The sequence below is a fragment of the Thamnophis sirtalis genome, unplaced genomic scaffold (assembly GCF_051295495.1).
Source record: "Thamnophis sirtalis isolate CommonGarterSnake01/CBP01778 unplaced genomic scaffold, rThaSir2_p1.2 scaffold_13, whole genome shotgun sequence".
Classification (NCBI taxonomy): domain Eukaryota; kingdom Metazoa; phylum Chordata; class Lepidosauria; order Squamata; family Natricidae; genus Thamnophis; species Thamnophis sirtalis.
Window position 1 is genome coordinate 13,966,357 of NW_028261393.1, and position 18,203 is coordinate 13,984,559.

At 45.0% G+C, this 18,203-nt stretch overlaps 1 protein-coding gene across 1 annotated transcript in view; it reads left to right on the forward strand.

The window, feature by feature from the left end:
- Positions 1-18,203, forward strand: part of NKAIN1 (sodium/potassium transporting ATPase interacting 1) — a 40,445-nt gene that overhangs the window by 15,241 nt on the left and 7,001 nt on the right. The window contains exons 2-5 of the mRNA XM_087727415.1: positions 6,911-7,048; positions 7,748-7,828; positions 12,012-12,209; positions 15,951-16,011. Of these exons, the coding sequence (XP_087583541.1) occupies positions 6,911-7,048; positions 7,748-7,828; positions 12,012-12,209; positions 15,951-16,011 (478 nt within the window). The remainder of the gene's footprint in view (positions 1-6,910; positions 7,049-7,747; positions 7,829-12,011; positions 12,210-15,950; positions 16,012-18,203) is intronic.

The window sequence follows — 18,203 nt, forward strand, 5'->3', positions numbered from 1 at the left end:
GTCACAACTTGCCAGCTTTAATTCCGACAATGTCTGGGTTCATTGAATAAAGCAGGGATCTCCAAACGTGGCAGCTTTAAGACTTGTGGACTTCAGCTCCCAGAATTCCCCAGCCAGCGTGGGTCTTGAAGTTGCCAAATCTGGAGACCCCCCCTGGAATAAACCATAGTCAAACTACATTGTGCAAAAACATCCATTGCATTGTATGATCCCAGACCATTGAATTAATTTGCAATTAATGAGATTCTACATTCCCACATTGGCCTTGGCCAAAGCCCCCCAACTTGTTGCTGCCTTTATTCAGTTTGCAACAAGAGGACCAGAAGAAGACAACTGTGTCTTGGTGTTCTCTTCCTCCCTCTTTTTGTTTTCATTTGCTTTGTATTGGTAGCACTTGAATAAAATATAATGAAATAAGATGCTTTGGAAGCAGGCAGACTCAAGGACAAAAAACAGCTTTGTATCTCTGAGTAGATTACTGGGGAGCTATCTAGAGTCAAAAAGAAGTGCCATTGCTTTTCCGTAGCTTGATGGGCAACCATTCTGTTATTATGAGGGCACATTACCATTCCGGCACAAATATCTTCACCTGCAATTTAAGTGAAACCTAATTGTCAGCAATTTAACTGCTGTTACTAAAGAAAGCAATAATCAGGACATACAGTCATCTTCATTTAAAGCCAATTAAGCTATCAGCTTGTGCCTTCCCATCAAGATACCATAGCTTGGTAGTGGCAGTGCCAAATGTTGCAGGCAGAATGCTTTCTAGCAGAAGATGGTTATGCGTAAGAACAAAATTAGCAGGTGCTCATCTGCAGCAATTTGCTTTGCAATCAAGCTTGCAATTATTTTTTCCAGGCTCTTAAAGGGTTCTAGGCTAGTTATCTGTTAGCCGGTTTGGGTGTTGGCCTTGTTCCCTTGGGAAACAAGAGGAGCTGAAGTCTGCCTTGGAGGCACCTGGTTGGAGCAAGCTCTCCTTGAATTTCTCCAATGGCATAGATCTGAAGAGAGATTCAAGGCATTATCAAATATACAGATGGTATCTCATCCTCTTTACATGTTGCCCTGCAGCCTTACCTCCTCACTGAGGATTCACTCCAGGGGTGGGTTCCTGCCAGTTCTAAGCTCTTCTATAGAAGAGATTCCACAAATCTACAGTGCCGTTCAGAACTGGTTCCAGCTCCCTCCCCCCGCCCATCTGCACATCATCAAGATGAAGAGCGAGAGGAGGAATTCTGGGAGTTGAAGTCCACAAGTCTTAAAGCTGTCAAGTTTGAACACCCCTGGGGTTTTTTTTCTAAAGGGTTGGGGGTGCGAGGGTCTTGTAACTTGACAGCTTTAAGACTTGCACACTTTAATGCCAGAGTTCCTGAGCCAACATTTTGGTTGCTAAGCAAGAGTGTTGTTAAGTGAGTTTCACCACATTTTACAAGTTAGCCATGCCCACCCGGTCACATGGCTGGCAAGTCACTCCCACCCGGTCACATGGCCGGCAAGCCACTCCCACAAAGCAGGCCACACCTACAGAAGAGGTTCTAAAATTTTTTGAAACCCACCACTGATTCACTCCCTCCCTCCCTTGTAGATATATTTCCCCAAACTCCTGGAAAATTGATGGTTAATATTAACTGCCACAAATAAGAGGGCTCAAGAACCCCAAATGACACATGGGCTTCCTGGAATGGTACCAGAAGTTTCACTGATTCAGAAACGTTACTTCTGGTGCAGCTTAATTAAGTGACATCTCCACTACCAAGCCCAAGGCATATATAGCAAATGAAATCATGCAGTTCAAGGATAATGGCCCATAGGGATGCAATTAATCTCAAGGTTGTTTTGGTGCTGAGCTCCAATAGCCACATGGGATATAAAAGGGAGTGTAGTGTTGCACAAAGGGTTAGTTAAATATAGAGTAGCCAGATGAAGTGTCTCCAAGGCCTTGACTGTTAGTGGCTTTCAAGGATCTTGGGAGATTTTTCAATACCTCCCTAAAGAGGCAGCATTAGGGATTGGACTTAATACTTTCCTCCTGCAAAGCTGGATCTTCAAACCCTCTGTGAAGCCACCAAGCCAATGAAGACAGACTTAAGGCTTAAGAACAATTCAAGCAGAAGTGAGTTCCTACCGGTTCGGACTGGTTCGGTGACCGTACCGGTTCTATCCCGGGTGCCGCCATCTTTATTTTCTGTTCTGCACATGTGCAGAACAATCTTCATTGAAAAAAAAAAGTAATTTCTCCCCTTTTTTAATGGTGTGCGCATGCCAATCCCAGAGAGGTCCCAAAGATGGGCCATTTTTTTGCACAAATGGAGGCGTTTTTGCCTTCCCCCAGCCTCCAGAAGCACTTTGCAGGCTTCAGCAGGGCCGAGGGAAGGCATAAATGCCTCCATTTTTGCAAAAACCAACCCATTTTCTGCCCATTTTTTGCAAAAACAGGGGTGTTTTTGCCTTTCCCCATCCCTGCTGAAGCCTGCAGAGTGTTCCTGGGTGCCGGGGACGACAAAAACTTTTTTTCTTACTGGCTAGTTTGCAGGCGCTCCCTTAGCTCTAGCAAGGTGGGAGCCTCTCCTGCACATTCCCTTTTTCATTTATTTATTATATTTATTGGCCGCCCATCTCACCGTAGAGTAACTCTGGGTAGCTTACAGTACAATATTAAAAACTTTAAAGTATATAATGCTGCAAACAATTCTATAAAATACAAATTCTCAACCCCAATTAAAAGACGGGGAGGGGTGGAGTAGGATGAGAAGAGGGGGAAGTGACATCTGTTATTAACCTATCAACCATCCCCAATGTGAAATTTCCCCGTTGAAGCTGCAGGCCAACTGGCAGCCACGTTTTTAAGCTCTTACAAAAAGTCAGGAGGGTGGGAGCTGACCTCACTCCAGGGTGCAAGATGTTCCAAAGGGTAGGTGCAATGGCAGAGAAGGCTCTTCTGGACCCTGCCAGTTGGAATACCCTGACCTATGGAGCCCTCTGCATGCTTCCTATCAGTGATGGGATTCAAATAATTTAACAACCGGTTCTCTGCCCTAAGGACCAGCTGGGTAGGTGGGGCTCAGTGGTCATGTGACCATGCGCGCGTGGCCAACTCAACGTCACTCAGGTCGATGGGCGCTTCACCTTAGCTGTGACAATGTGATAAGGGTTAACCAGAGAGGCAGTTTCTGTAAGCAGGGCAATAAAGATCAGGCTAGAAACAACACCAGAATGTTTCCTTCCTGCCTTCCTTAGAGGATTAGCCCTGCAAAGTGGGGGGGAAAAACACAAAATGAGATTTCTTCCAACAACCGGTTCTCCGAACTGCTTAGAAAGTTAACAGCCGGTTCTCCCAAATAGGTGCGAACTGGCTGAATCCCACCGCTGCTTCCTATGTTGGCATGGGTGGAGTGGACCAATCTCAGTGGGATGAGACTTGTACCCAATCTACAATCTGCTACATATCTCACCACTCTTCTAATACTGTGGGTAGTAATGATTATTTTCTGTTGCACTAAGCTTAAGCAGGTCCTGTCTTGGAACTGGCATAGCATTTCATTATCATGATTAATCTGACCATGTTCACTATCCTGGAGCCTCCTTCAGATGTGCTGAAACTGCAATTTACCAGATGTGTTGGATGCTAACTCTCACTAGGCCCAATCCCCACGGAGACACCTACGATGGGAGCTGTTACTGCAAGAGCAACAGTTGTGGAAAGCTACACTATGGCAGACCATTTTAATATTGTCAGAGATTAATTGCCAGCCCTTTTTTTTTTTAACCCTAGGCCCCTGAGGTGGACTACATGATTCATAGCTGATCTCATCTCAGGGAAATGGAAGGTCCACCAAGGAAACAACGACTCTTACCCTCACAGGATTGGGAGGCCTGTGTTCAGTAGGGCTGCTAGGAACCCAATTAGCCTAATCTAGAAGGCGAGAAGTCACCTGCAAAAATGATTTATGAGGGTTGTCAGACTTAAACTAGAGATGTGGAGAGGGGAAGGAAAGAAGTATGGAGACAGGATCCCCGCTGACAGGTGTGGTTAATTTCAGGGGCTTGCAGGGAAATCTTGGCCTGGATTCAAGGATTCTGCCTTGTTTTCAATTTCTAATGAAAGCTTTGGAGAGAAGTTAGCAAACACCCCCCCACCCCAGCAATAATCTAGGGGTATCCCTCTTTTGTCAAGATGTTTTTTCTCTGATGTTCAATCCATCTGAGTTCTGACATAAACCCTCAACTCCAGGGGTGAAATGCTCTGAAGTCTGCTACCGGTTTGCTCTGCTACCGGTTCGTTTTGCTATCGGTTCGCCTTGCTACCGGTTCGCTTTGCTGCCGGTTCGCTTTGCTACCGGTTCGCTTTGCTACTGGTTCGCTTTGCTACTGGTTCGCTTTGCTACCGGTTTGATTTGCTACCGGTTCACTTTGCTACCGGTTCGCTTTGCTACCGGTTCACTTTGCTACTGGTTCACTTTGCTACCGGTTTGATTTGCTACCGGTTCGCTTTGCTAATGGTTTGCTTTGCGCGCATGCGCATCGTAGGCACTATCTTGCAGCACTGAAAAAGGAGGATCAAGAAGCCTTTTCTGAGTCTGCAAAGGTAAGTAGAACAGTGAGGGGGAAGGGAGCAACTGTGCCGCATGATTTGGATTAGCTAGAAATCAGGATTTCCTGCTTTCTAGTGAATATAAATCGTGCGGCACAGCTGATTGTCGCACAGCTGATCGTCGGAACTATCAGTTTGCCTGAACTGGTAGCATTTTTTTACTACCGGTTCAGGCAAACTGGTAGCATTTTACCCCTGCTCAACCCTAGGAAATGCTGCTTTGTGGGTGGTGCTGCTGGCCCAAGCTTCCCTTGAAAATCTCTAGCTTACTTTCTCTGTGAAAGCAGTTTTGTTTGACTGCAAACTTATTTTCCATGATACTTGAGGATTTCTTTTCAGTTTTTGAACTGGCTTGATCGTTGGGAGTGGCAGAGGGTGTGAATAGCAGTCAGACTGATTTGTCTTACATAGTTTATGCCTGCTTACCCTTCTTGGTTTGAGAACATCTGCGAAAAGAATTCCCTTAGGTTCAGAGTTTAAAATGTGTGAAGCAGAGCCCTTGAGAGATGATTGTTTGGTTAAAGATATTCATGCGCATCCTTTGATCACTTTGTGTAGGCGCAGGAAGGCTGTGCTCCACTGATGAGAATTTTACTTAATTTATCCTGATAGGAAGGTTGTCAGTGAAGTCCATCTATACCAGGGGTGTCAAAATCAATTTCATTGAGGGACGCATCAGGGTTGTGTTGACCCAGGGGGGGGGCGCGCTGGAGGGACGTGGCCAGGGTGGGCATGGCCAGCTTGATGTCACTCATGTCGGGGACACCTGTAGTGGCCCGAGTGCTCTACCAGCGGAAACCAGCTCCTGAACCCCATTTTTAACCGTGAAGACCTCCTGAAATCCTCTGCTAGCGAGAATAGAGCTCCATTTTCGCTGTAGAGGCACCACAGGCCAGTCCTTCACTGTTTCCAGGGTGGCTCCATGGGGCAGATTGAAGCACCCTCGGGCCGCATCTAGTCATCATGCCTTGAGTTTGACATTCCTAATCTAGACCAGCATTTCTCAACCTTAGCAGTTTAAAGACACATGGATTTTAACTCCCAGAATTCCCCAGTTGCAAAGGCCGAGAAACACTGATCTAGACCTCAATCCCTTCTTTGTTCAACAAATCATAACCCTCCCATCATCTTCTGAAATTTATAGCTTGCCATGAAATCCTGGGGTTGTCAATTCAAGTGAAGATTGCTTTGGCTTAAAGCAGCGGTCCCCAACCCATTTCTTGGAAGTTAATTTTTCCATGGACTGGAGGTTGGGGAGGAGGAGCATGCAACCTGGATCCTCCACATGTGCAGCTTCAGTCATTTACAGCTGTGAGGTCCAGTTCCTAAGAGGCCATGAACTGGCACTGGTCCATGGCCTGGGGTTTTGGGACTCCCGGTTTAAAGGATGAGAGCCACCACGCACAGTTCATAAGGTCAGAAAAACAGCAGTTCAGAACCATGGAAAGAGGTTGCTAATGAATGACATCCATCCCGAGAAGCTTCTAATGTTCCTAAAATAAGTCTTGGATTCAAAAGGCAACTATACTTCCTTGTTTTTCCTTTGTTTCGCTTTTCATCCAAGAAGCTTCTTCAGCTCTGACCGGATAGTAGTGGGGGATGGAAGGATTTATACTCCTTGCAGACAGCTGGTCATTTGCATCCTTTGAGCGAGTCGTTAAGGCCACCTAGAAGCTTAGCTATGTCATGAAGATCACCTGAGTGGTGCTCCTGATTCCTGTAGGTGGCACAGATAAACCCCCAAGTGCTCCAACAACCTTGTAAAAGGATGCAAATGACCAGCTGCCTCCAAGGAATATAAATCCTTCCATTCCCCACTATCATCCAATCAGAACTGAAGAAGCTTCTTGGATGAGAAGCAAAATGTCTTCAAAAGAAAAAACCAAGAAAGTCCAGGTGCCTCCTGAAAAATGCATCTTTGCGACAACCATGGCCGGGATAACCGAGAATATCTACAGACTCTGGGATTCAAAGAAAGATGCTCCTAGGGACTTACCCAGGTTTATCACTTTGGGGACAACGGTCTTCTTTAGCTGCTCTTGGCAACTGAGGCATCGCCCCATTGGTGGTCATTTCCACGGGTGCCATTTGCCAGTGCAAACATCCTTTTCTTTGCCTTGTGATGGATCCCCCATAAATCCCCCTGCTTCGGAATATATTTCTGACAGCAGCCAATGCATCATGCCAACATCTCTGTTGGTTTTGACTAATAGCCCACAGGGTTTCTTATTAATTCTGTGGTAGGCTTTGCTGCTTTCTTATTCTGTGTAACGCTGTGCCATGAAGAATTCTTTGTCTGCCTTTTATGGTCTTTTGTAGGTTGCAGCCCTGGAGAGACAGATATTTGACTTCCTGGGTTATCAATGGTTGCCGATCCTGGCTAATTTTTTACACATTATGGCCGTCATCCTGGGTATTTTTGGCACCCTTCAGTACAGATCCAGATACCTCATGCTGGTAAGTAGAGCATCCTACTCTGTAGGGTTTTCTTGCTTCTTTTCTCAAAATAGAGAAATGTGTTGGATTGTTGCTTTGTGTAAATTAAAGATACAGGTTTCCCTCGCACATATGTGCTAGTCATTCCTGACTCTAGGGGACGGTGCTCATCTCTGTTTCAAAGCCGAAGAGCCAGCGCTGTCCGAAGACGTCTCCGTGGTCATGTGGCCGGCATGACTGAACGCCAAAGGCACACAGAACGCTGTTACCTTCCCACCAAAAGTGGTTCCTATTTTTCTACTTGCATTTTTCATGTGCTTTCGAACGGCTAGGTTGGCAGAAGTTGGGACAAGTAACAGAAGCGCACTCTGTCATGCGGTGCTAGGGATTCGAACCGTCGACCTTTCTGATCTAAGGTTAAGACGTTGAGCTTGTCGATCAGAATAATAATAATAATAATAAAGCAAATCAGAGTTTAGGATTATGCCCAAACCCACTCTGATTTTGGCAGTTAGGCTCTAATGATTAAGACGGTCCACTGATATAGGAGTCTTCCTTCCTTCGGATTCTTAAGTTTAAGCCTTCAATGTGCGTTGTGTTTCTGCAGGTGGATATATTTAGGGTAGAAACGAAGGAGAACAAGCATATATCTCCAATTGTTGTAATAGTTTTTTTTCCCCATTGTACCTCTTCAACCTGCCTCTTTCTCTTCCTCGCTAGTATGCCGTGTGGCTCATTGTCTGGGTTGGCTGGAATGCATTCATCATCTGTTTCTACCTGGAAGTCGGACACCTTTCACAGGTAATTACCCCTCTAATCACACCCAGAACTTGCCCTTCTCGAGCCATCGGTCCACCCAATAGTTTTCCATCCATCACCTTTCCAGCGGCAGTTGCTCCTTGGGATAGAGATTAGAATTCAGGAGAAGTTCGCAGGTAGTAAATGCTTCCATGTTCCTTTCAAATTAACTCTCCTCCTCCCCCTCCCCCCCCATCAACTTCTCCCAGTGCTGACATTGCAGATCAGATGTGGCAGGATACTGGGAGGCCATTGGGAGACTTGCTGTGTTGCTCTGTGTTATAAATAAATGAGCGTTTGGCCTCTCCAGGTGTTCAGGCTCTGTGTGGGGTTTTTTTCCCCCACCCCCTTCTCTCGCTGGGGCATTTCTCTTTTATGCACAGGTTTTTGCAAGCCAAGGCAAAGCTCTGTTTGAAATGCAGTGCTCACATAACACGTTGACACGCACCGCTCTGTTTTGTAAACAGATGGGTTGATCCACAAGGGAAGATGGGGGGCTGGGAGGGAAGGAAGACAAATCAGGCTGTATTTATACCGTGTTTCCCCGAAAATACGACGTGTCCTGATAATAAGGCCATGCCACATTTTTTTGGTGGGCAAATATATAAGCCCTCCCCCACAAATAAGCCCCCTGGACAACCCCCCACCTCTGGCCAGGCAGAGCGCCACTCACCAACCGAGCAGTATCCCAAAGGTGCCAAACCGCGGGAACCGGCAGGGAGGGAGGCAAAGGTGATCATGTTGCCTGGTGTCTTCGGGATACCGCTAAGTTGGTGAGCAGCACTGTGCCCAGCTGAAGAAGGGGGTTGCCGGGCGGCTGCTCTCTTGCGAGCGGGCTGCCAAAGAGCCAGGCACAGCCCCAAGGGCGAATGGCTGTGTTGTGCTGTCGCAGCAGTGCAACCCAACAGCCATGAAGTGACCACGCTCACGAGCAGCCACCCAGCAAACCCCCTTTCCAGTCTGGCACAGCGCCATTCACTGACCTAGGGGTATCGCCAAGCCCCATGAGCGCCTTTTTGTCGCCGCCCGGCTCCCGCGGCTTGGCGCCTTTGAAATGCCAGTGAAAGCCGCTCTGCACGGCTGGAGGGGGGGTTGCATGAGCAGCTGTTCCACTCCCGCTTGCATGCCTCCCAGCCTCACGATGCCCTGGCCCAGCTCTCTCTGCAGAGGAAGGGTACCTCCGCTTCCGCCACCGCTGCATGGCTTTTTCGGCAGCTTCCAAACCGAGTCTTCCGGCAGTGGCCGCTCTAGGCATACGCTCTATGGTTGTATGCTCTGCCGGCAGCTGGCCGCGGGAGCTGGGCGGTGGTGAACAGGCACTCACGCAGCTTGGCAATACCCCTAGGTCAGTGAATGGCGCTGTGCCTGTCTGGAAAGGGGGTTTGCCGGGTGGCTGCTCGTGAGTGTGGTCGCTTCATGGCTGGGGCGACAGCACAACACAGCCATTCGCCCATGAGGCTGTGCCCGGCTCTTTGGGAGCCCGCTCGGAAAAGAGTAGCCACCCGGCAACCCCAAAACAATAAACCCTCCCCTCATAATAAGGCCCAAGCCATATTTTGTGGGCAAAAAGAAAATAAGACCCTGTCTTATTTTCAGGGAAACACGTTACTTGGAGCAGTATCAGTGCATTGGCAGTGTATGTGTGTGTGTGTGTCTCATTCAGATACCGTTCACTGATTAAATCAGGTTCCAAGGAGATGATCCTTGTGAATTCAAAGCACACTTTTATCAGGGTTATAGATTCATGGATCTCGTATGTCGTTTTGGAAAAGGCGTTGCGGCCTGTTTGTGGTGGACAAGGGGGAATGCTTCTTCTAATTACTATTAAATTGTGCAACCAGCCAGGAGCATTTGTTGAGTTCAAAGCACAGAACAGTTATCTATTTACAAGAGCCTAGTCAACTAATGGTCCAAGCAAAGTTGGTGCTACATTAGGATCAATTGAATTCATGGGGGGAGGGAGCTTTGACTTGGGCCTCTTCTGGCAATGTAACGACTCCAAACTGATGACACATTTAACTCCGCCTTCCAATTCAGCCTGCTCTTCTACGGTTTCTCTACCTTAGCTACTTTAAGATACCCAGAATTGTGGGAAATGAAGTCCACACCTTTTAAAATTGGCCACGGTTGAAAAACATTATTTTATTCGAAGCCCAGCTTTTAAAAAGAATCATTGTTTATTTTTCTGGCATTGTTACTGCCATCGTTACCATTATTAGTTAAACAAAGACTATGCCGTATAATTCTGTGGAGAAGTTATTAATAATCAGAAATGTTGAAGTCCAATATATATTGAACCAATTTCAGGACTAGAGCAGCATGTCCTGTCATCTTCCGTGGGCTGAAGGTGACACAACAATCTCTTTAATGTCTTTTAAAGTTTGGATTAGAGGTGAATGAGAAATATGAATGCAGAGTTCTACTTCTCAAACCTATAAACAAACCAGAATGCAGCTATCTGGAATTTTCCTCTTTTGGGTAAAGAGGAATGTATGTTCATTTCAAGGAGAAAAAAGTATTTGCAAGAATGCCCCATGGGTAAGGAAGAATTGGGTGGTAGTTTTCTCCAACACTAAAGCTGAAAAGCTTCAATGCTCTTCCCATCTTCCTTCATCAAAGTCCAATTTTTGCTTGCTTAGAAAGTCATAGAAAATATCCCATGGCTTGCACAATCGTGGTTGTGTAGGTGCTGGAATATATTTTCCAAGGCCTTCATTTCTTCTTAATGAAAAACAGTGCAAATAAGGTAAGGCAAGCTTTCAGAAAGGATGTGCATCTAAAACAGCCTGCGTGCATACAGATATACACACACACACCTCCCCAAAGGCTCTCCATGCCAACCTGGAAAAAGAGGTCATAAGGACAATCACACACACACGCACACACACACACACACATACACTCTCACACTCAAAATAAATGTGAATCCTTTCCAGGTGTAAATAAAAGTTTTAGATTATTGTGCAATGAATTTTCAACTCTTGACTTGTTCCATAGTCTCCTTTGGATTCAAAACTTAAGGAAGACTAAATCCCTTTGCAGAATTTTCTTTTTTTTTTAGCTAAACATATTGACCAGAGGCCATCAAGGCAGGAAGAAGGCCCAAAAGTGGTCTTTGCTGACTCTGTATTTTCTTGTGTCTGATAGTTGGAGGGTAGGGAATAGTGTCGGGATTATAAGGTAGCTGGCTTCTAATTGATCTAACTTGTCATTCTCCAAAGAGCAAGAATTATGGGTGCATCGTATGCATCTCCTAGTAGTTGGATAAGATCAATACGGTGTCAACTTACGAGGTAGTCTACAAATTAGGGATCCTAGCTTGCACAGAAGACACTAAAACTGACCAGTACTGTTGTGGCATGGAGCGGGGTTAAGGCTACTCATGGAATCTACTCATTTATTATCTTAATGGAAAGTATTATGTGAAAAATCTTGATCGACCTAAGCTGTGATGTGCATCAAAAGTCAGAAATTATGAGCTCATTAAGTCATCGCCCTCTGCAGGGTTCACAATTGGCAGATAGTCAATGGCGTATGCACAGGTCAACTCTGAAGCGAACCTGGCTGGGGCCATTTTAGAGGCTTTAGGGTTGCCACAATGCAAAAAATAATAATAAAAAGGATAGGGAGATGGAACATAGTTAGATGGGGTTTTTGTTGCCAAAACAAAATAGTTTCCTATGGGAACCAAGGACATTCCAACAGGTGGCTGGAGAAGGAGAGGTCAAGTAAGCAGGCAACCGGCTAGCATCTTGACTGGACAATATGACAGATTGCTGTGGGAAAGAGGGAACTTTCACTTTTTTAATCGGGTGAAAACCGCAGGAACTTTCAGAGTCGGTTTTCACCAGTTTGTGCCAATATGACATCTCCAATAAAACTGTTCTTTGGGGAACCTGCTTGCTTTGGAGTTCTCCTTTCTACGGGGTTGTTACTTGGAACCCTGACATTAAACTGACTCATTGACGGCACACTGCGTTCTTTTGGGTTGTACTGTGATGCTCTGCCCACCATCTTCCCAATTTTAACACTTCCATCACCCTGGATGTCATGGCTTCTGGTGACTGTTTTTCTTCTCTTTGTGTATCATGGCTTACTTCAAAAGGATGATGAGTAAGTAAGCATTCTCCCTCTTTATAGTGGTCCAAACATCACTGCTGAATTCATCTTTCTCCCATTTCTGTAGGACCGAGACTTCATCATGACCTTTAACACATCATTGCATCGCTCGTGGTGGATGGAGAATGGTCCTGGTTGCCTGGTGACTCCTGTGATCAACTCCAACCTGGCCTTAGAGGACCATCATGTCATCACCGTAACTGGATGCTTGCTAGATTATCAATACATTGAGGTGGTGAGCAGTGCAATGCAGATATTCCTTGCGGTAAGTAAGTGGCATCAATATGCCTTCTTGGTTGGTTTGGCCTTCTAGCAATAGCAATAGCAGTTAGACTTATATACCGCTTCATAGGGCTTTCAGCCCTCTCTAAGCGGTTTACAGAGTCAGCATATCGCCCCCCACAGTCTGGGTCCTCATTTCACCCACCTCGGAAGGATGGAAGGCTGAGTCAACCTTGAGCCGGTGAGATTAGAACCGCTGAACTGCAGATAGCAGTCAGCTGAAGTGGCCTGCAGTACTGCACTCTAACCACTGCGCCACCTCGGCTCTATAAATAAAACAGAACAAAACCGAGGCACTAAAGATTCTACAGTTAGTTCTTGCTGCAGAATTCATACCCATTTGAATGAAAACACAAACCTGCTTCTGATTCCCATTGGATCCACAAAAATATATAAGGTATCTATCCAATATGGACATCAGGTTCCCCATCCTCTGTGCTCCTCAGGCTTTCTAAAGGTAAAGAAAAGATTCCCCTCGCACATAAGGGCTAGTTGTTCCTGACTCTAGGGGGCGGTGCTCATCTCCGTTTCAAAGCCAAAGAGCCAGCACAAAGAGTCTGAAGACGTCTCCGTGGTCATGTGGCCGGCATGACTAAATGCCAAAGGCGCACAAAATATTGTTGCCTAGCGGTGCTAGGGATTCGAACCGCTGAACTGTTGACCTTCTGATCATTGTCATTGTTATCTTCTCTTGAAATAACATTTCCCCCACCCTGAAGTTTACATCGGCTCTTACCCTCTTAGGTTTTTGAAACGCTATTAAAACTGACATTTCCGGCATGGCTCTGCGATCAGAAATACTCTATTTGATTTCTCCTCTAGTGTGTAATGTTATCTAGGAGTCCTGTTAGCATTGCCTGGGGTATTTTGGTGTACATTTCTTAGGTATTTGTTTTTAATCAGAATAACGCACTGGGTACATATGCTGCTCAGAGTCAGTTACAACTAAAGTGGCATATTAAGCTGAAGGAAGAAAAAAGAAAAAAAGCCCTTCTCTATTTGGATAGCTTGAATTACAAAACTGAGGCCAGCCTTAGACGGGGAACACAACCAGACGGACTAATTCTACTTTATTGTAAAACTAAAGGTAAAGGTTTCCCTGTCAGTTGTGCGACTCTAAGGCACGATGCTCATCTCCGTTTCTTGCCCAGCGCTGTCCGAAGACACTTTCCATGGTCATGTGACCAGCATGGCTATATGCCAAAGGTGCACAGAACTCTGTTTCCTTCCCACCGAAGTGGTACTTCTACTCGCATTTGCATGCTTTCGACCTGCTAGGAGGCAAGTAACGGGAGCTCACCCTGTCACGAGGTGCTCGGATCTCAAACCTAAGCTGTCAGTTCTCCAGCTGACAAGCTCGGTGACTTTAACCGCTGAGCCATCGCTCATTAACGTTAACAGAATCTTGCATGCCTAAAGCACAAACTTTCCAAGCCTGATAACTTAGGGAGGGTGCCTTTGAGCCTGTTTCTCTACTTACTGGACAGCTCTGCGCTCTGCTGTCTCTTATTTGATCGTTCCCTAGGCAGCATCTCTTTCCACCATCTCCTGAGGTCATTTGCATAGACCATCATAGATGGGGAACCGATGATTCCCAGAAGCTCCAGTCAACACGGTTACTGGTGATGGACGATGGGAGCTGCGTTTCAGAAAGCTCTGGAGGGTGCAGGTCCTCCTCCCCTGCAAAAAACGATATGGTTTATCCAGGGTACAAACCATACAGCATGTAATGTCATGTGAACTTAGCAACTGTGTTCTATTAAGCAGGTTTAAGTAAGTGTCAAGATTCTGACTGATGAACCCAAACCAGCAAGCATGGACAAAGCGATCCATGGAAAACCTGATGCAAAACTTTACTGAGTACAGAGCAGCTCAGAAAACTGACCAAAGAGGTGCAGGAGTCTAGGAAAAATCGAGATGATGATGCTCTAAGGCAGTGTTTCTCAACCTTGGCAACTTGAAGATGTCCGGACTTCAACTCCCAGAATTCCCCAGCCAGCATTTGCTGGCTGGGGAATTCTGGGAGTTGAAGTCCGGACATCTTCAAGTTGCCAAGGTTGAGAAACACTGCTCTAACGAAAGCTGTGAATGAATATGATGAGACGCTGGAGAAATATGTTCCTGTCTTTATGGCCCAGGCCAAGATTTATTGGGACATGGAGAACTATCCCATGCTGGAAAAAAATGTTCCATAAGTCAGTAGACTTCTGCAAGGATCACGAAGTATGGAAACTGAATGTGGCTCATGTACTATTCATGCAAGAGAACAAATACAAAGAGGCAATTGGTTTTTATGAGCCCATTGTGAAAAAAACATTATGACAACATCCTTCAAGATAGTGCCATTGTTTTGGCTAATCTCTGTGTTTCTTACATTATGACTAGTCAAAATGAAGAAGCAGAGGAGCTGATGAGAAAAACTGAAAAAGAAGAGGAACAGCTTTCTTACCATGAACCTGAGAAAACAGATCTACCATCTCTGTTCTGACCCCCCTCTTCGCTCGTTCACAAATGACAGTCAGACAGAACTTCAAAGGAAATATCTTTATCAGTCCTGGCTCAAGTTGGCTGCGAGCCCAAAAATAAACGTAGATAAAGTCTCTGGCAAAAAGTTACACAGCAAAAGCAAAAACAAAAAGCTCTTAGAGTAAACCAGGTTTACAGAAAGCAAATCACTTATCCAAGTGCCTCTTTGAATCTCGAAACAATGAACCACACGACGAACCACAAACGTTGACTTCTGCAACTAAGGCGTGGCACCATCCGTCTTTTATCTGCAGAAGACGACCCTAACGAGCAACAGCTGCTCATTATTCCTGCATCCCGACGCAACTCACAGCAAGCTTCTGCTGAGTCACCACACATCTCTGTATTGTCAATCTAGTTATTGGGACTCTTTACTGTGCCAAAGGAAAATTTGATTTTGGCATTTCTAGAGCGATTAAGAGTTTAGAACCATATAATGAAAAGCTGGGCACAGATACTTGGTATTATGCCAAAAGATGTTTCTTGTCACTCTTAGAATTTTCAGCATAAAATGAAGGCAAAATTAGCTCCGGCTAATTCCAGGGCAATTCAATATATTTAAAAGTGTAGAATCCTCCCTCCTGTTAGTGCAGGTTACATTGTCCAATTGAGCATCACAATATTGTTGTGAGATGTCTTGAAAGTCTGGCAGACACCTGCTGACGTGACCTTGGTTCTCAGGGCTTGACCACATGTTCCAATTCCCCCTCCCTTCTCTCCCCATAGTCCGTTGGCAAGCTGAGAAACAATACAAATGAAAGCAGCCTGAATACGTTTCTAAGCCTGACAATTAGCTTGTTAAATATACCCTAATGACAAAGATGAGTCAGAACTGCTTCTAGGTAAATCTCGAAGAGTTCCTCTTCCTCCATCCTTTTGCAGCTTTATCTTTGCTTTTTATTCCGAGGGCGATGAGCGATTATGCCGAGCCTCACGGTTGGCTCGCTTCTTTGAGACGTTTAAATGAACCAGCCCATCTCACCCATTTAGTGTTGCTCTTGTTTCAAATTTTGTACCTAAAGGGACTGGCATGGTCAAGCATCGTTTGAGACAGCAGCGGAGTTTTAAATGGAAGAAATAAACTTTTCCCTCATCAGTTTAAATGGTTGGATCCTGGTGTGATCATAATCGGTACCTTTCTTTGCTTTCAAATCATTAATTCACGTTTCTCTCTTTTTTCCAAACATGTACTTTGAAGCTGTTCGGATTTGTTTACGCCTGCTATGTCAGCAAAATGTTTATGGAGGAGGAAGACAGCTGTAAGTATCCAGTTATCTCCCTGAATAAAGTAGGAGGATCACCCCTGCTTAAAATATTAGAGTGATGCATGAGTGACTTGTCACCGGGGCTGCCAGATGTTTAAGAATTCGGTCAGCCGTCACCACGAGAAGATGTCAAGGAAGTTTTTAATATTCCACTTTCTGCTGTGTAAAGATTTCCTTTCTTTCTCTCTCTCTCTTCTTCCTTTCTTATTATGTGTTTATATAAGTTTATGTAAATGAGTGGTGCAGTGGCCTAGAGGTGAGAGCTCCACCGCTAGGCCACTGTAGGGGGCTGTGAGTTCGAATCTAGGTAGCTGCAGATATTTCTTTCTCTGGGCACAATGAGTATATATCATCAGCTGCAAACTCTGCATTGGCGACAGGAAGGGCATCCAGCCAGTAAGCACTCAGTTCCATTCTGTTGCCACGATTCCACCCGGATGCAAGCGATTATGGGGTCATTAAAATATAAGTTTATGTAAATCTTAATACAGGTAGTCCTTGACCTACAGCAGTTCATTTAATGACTGTTCAAAGTTACACCACCACTTTAAAAAGTGACTTATGACCGTTTTTCACACTCACAACCATTGCAGCCTCCCCATGTTCGTGTGATTCAGAGTTCAGATGCTTGGCAACTGACTCGTATTTGTGACGCTTGCAGTGATCTGGGGTCATGAAATCACTTTTTGTGACCTTCCATCAAGCAGAGTGTCAGCATTCCAAGTATCATGTAGAATTAAATCAGGGTCCAAGGCAAAACGATCCAATTTAATAAATAGACATCTTAGCACATCTGTGTAATCCCAATTCTGGAAATTACATCAGAATCCCACCCAGTTAAAAGTTCATGATCTTGTCCCCACACCCACAATCCATCACATGGTCCAATCTTCTTCTTCCACGCTGGAATCTCTACCCAGCTGCTTCTGGTCAGGTGTAAAAGCGCGGAGACAAAAGATGACCTTGGCTTCTAGTAAAAAATGACAACAATACATTCCACAATCCTACTCCTGTCTATTCCCCCCTCCCATCAACTATACTAATGAAACAGCATAATGAAATAAGAGAAAGTGTGGCAGGCCAAAATTCTAAAAGGAATATAATTGCAGGCCTGACACAGAGTTCATGGCGAAACCCAGATTCGCTTAGCAACCATGATGCTAACTTAATAACTGCCACAACTCACTTAACAACTGTGGTGGGAAAGATTGCAAAATGGGGCAAAACTCATTTAACAAACGTCTCGTTTTGCAACAAAAATGTTGAGCTCAATCGTGATCGTATGTTGGGGACTCTCCGTTTACAATATTGTTTCAATACAATGATATTTATATAGTATTCACTGAAGAGTTTTGACGCCCTATTTTTGCTTAGTTAACTTACACCATTGCAAATAGGATGCATTCTATCAATGTTAATTACAATTTAGGATGCTAGTATTATTAAGGTTTCCCGGATCTGGTCATTCTTCTTGGCCTTGCAATGCTGAATATTTGGTACCTGTAAAGGGACGTAGAGATGAGCTTGGTGAAGGAATAGATGAACCATTAAAGGAAAGAGAAACAGCAACACACACACACACACACACACATACACAAACACACACGGAAAGTGGAAAGTGAGGGGGGGAAAGACCTCAAAATAACACGGCTTTGTTTTTATTTGTTTAAAAAAAAAAAGAGCAGAGAAAAACTCAAAGCCTTTCCAAGATTGTCTTAGTATATCTTCAAAAAAATTGTATTTGTATTTATTAGTTTGTCAAACATGTACAAGATAACAAGTATACTTTCGAACATAAATATAAACAAAGAAAGTAAGTACAGATAAATGGAGGCAGTAAGACAGGGACAGTAGGCATGGGGGTGCGCTTATGCACGCCCCCTTTACAGACCTCTTAGGAATGGGGTGAGGTCCACGGTAGACAGTTTAAGGTTGAAACTGTGTGGGGTTAGAGGGGATGTAACAACGGAGTCAGGGAGAGCATTCCAGGCGTTGACCACTCTGTTGCTGAAGTCATATTTTCTGCAATTGAGTTTGGAGCGGTTTACCTTGAGTTTGTATTGATAGGTAGGACGTTGTAGCAGACAATTTTGTACATGTGTTTAGATCATACCATAGGTGGCGCAGTTCCAGATTGTAAAATAAAGGAACATTCCTGGATTCCCTTGCTGTGTATGTTTCCTGGC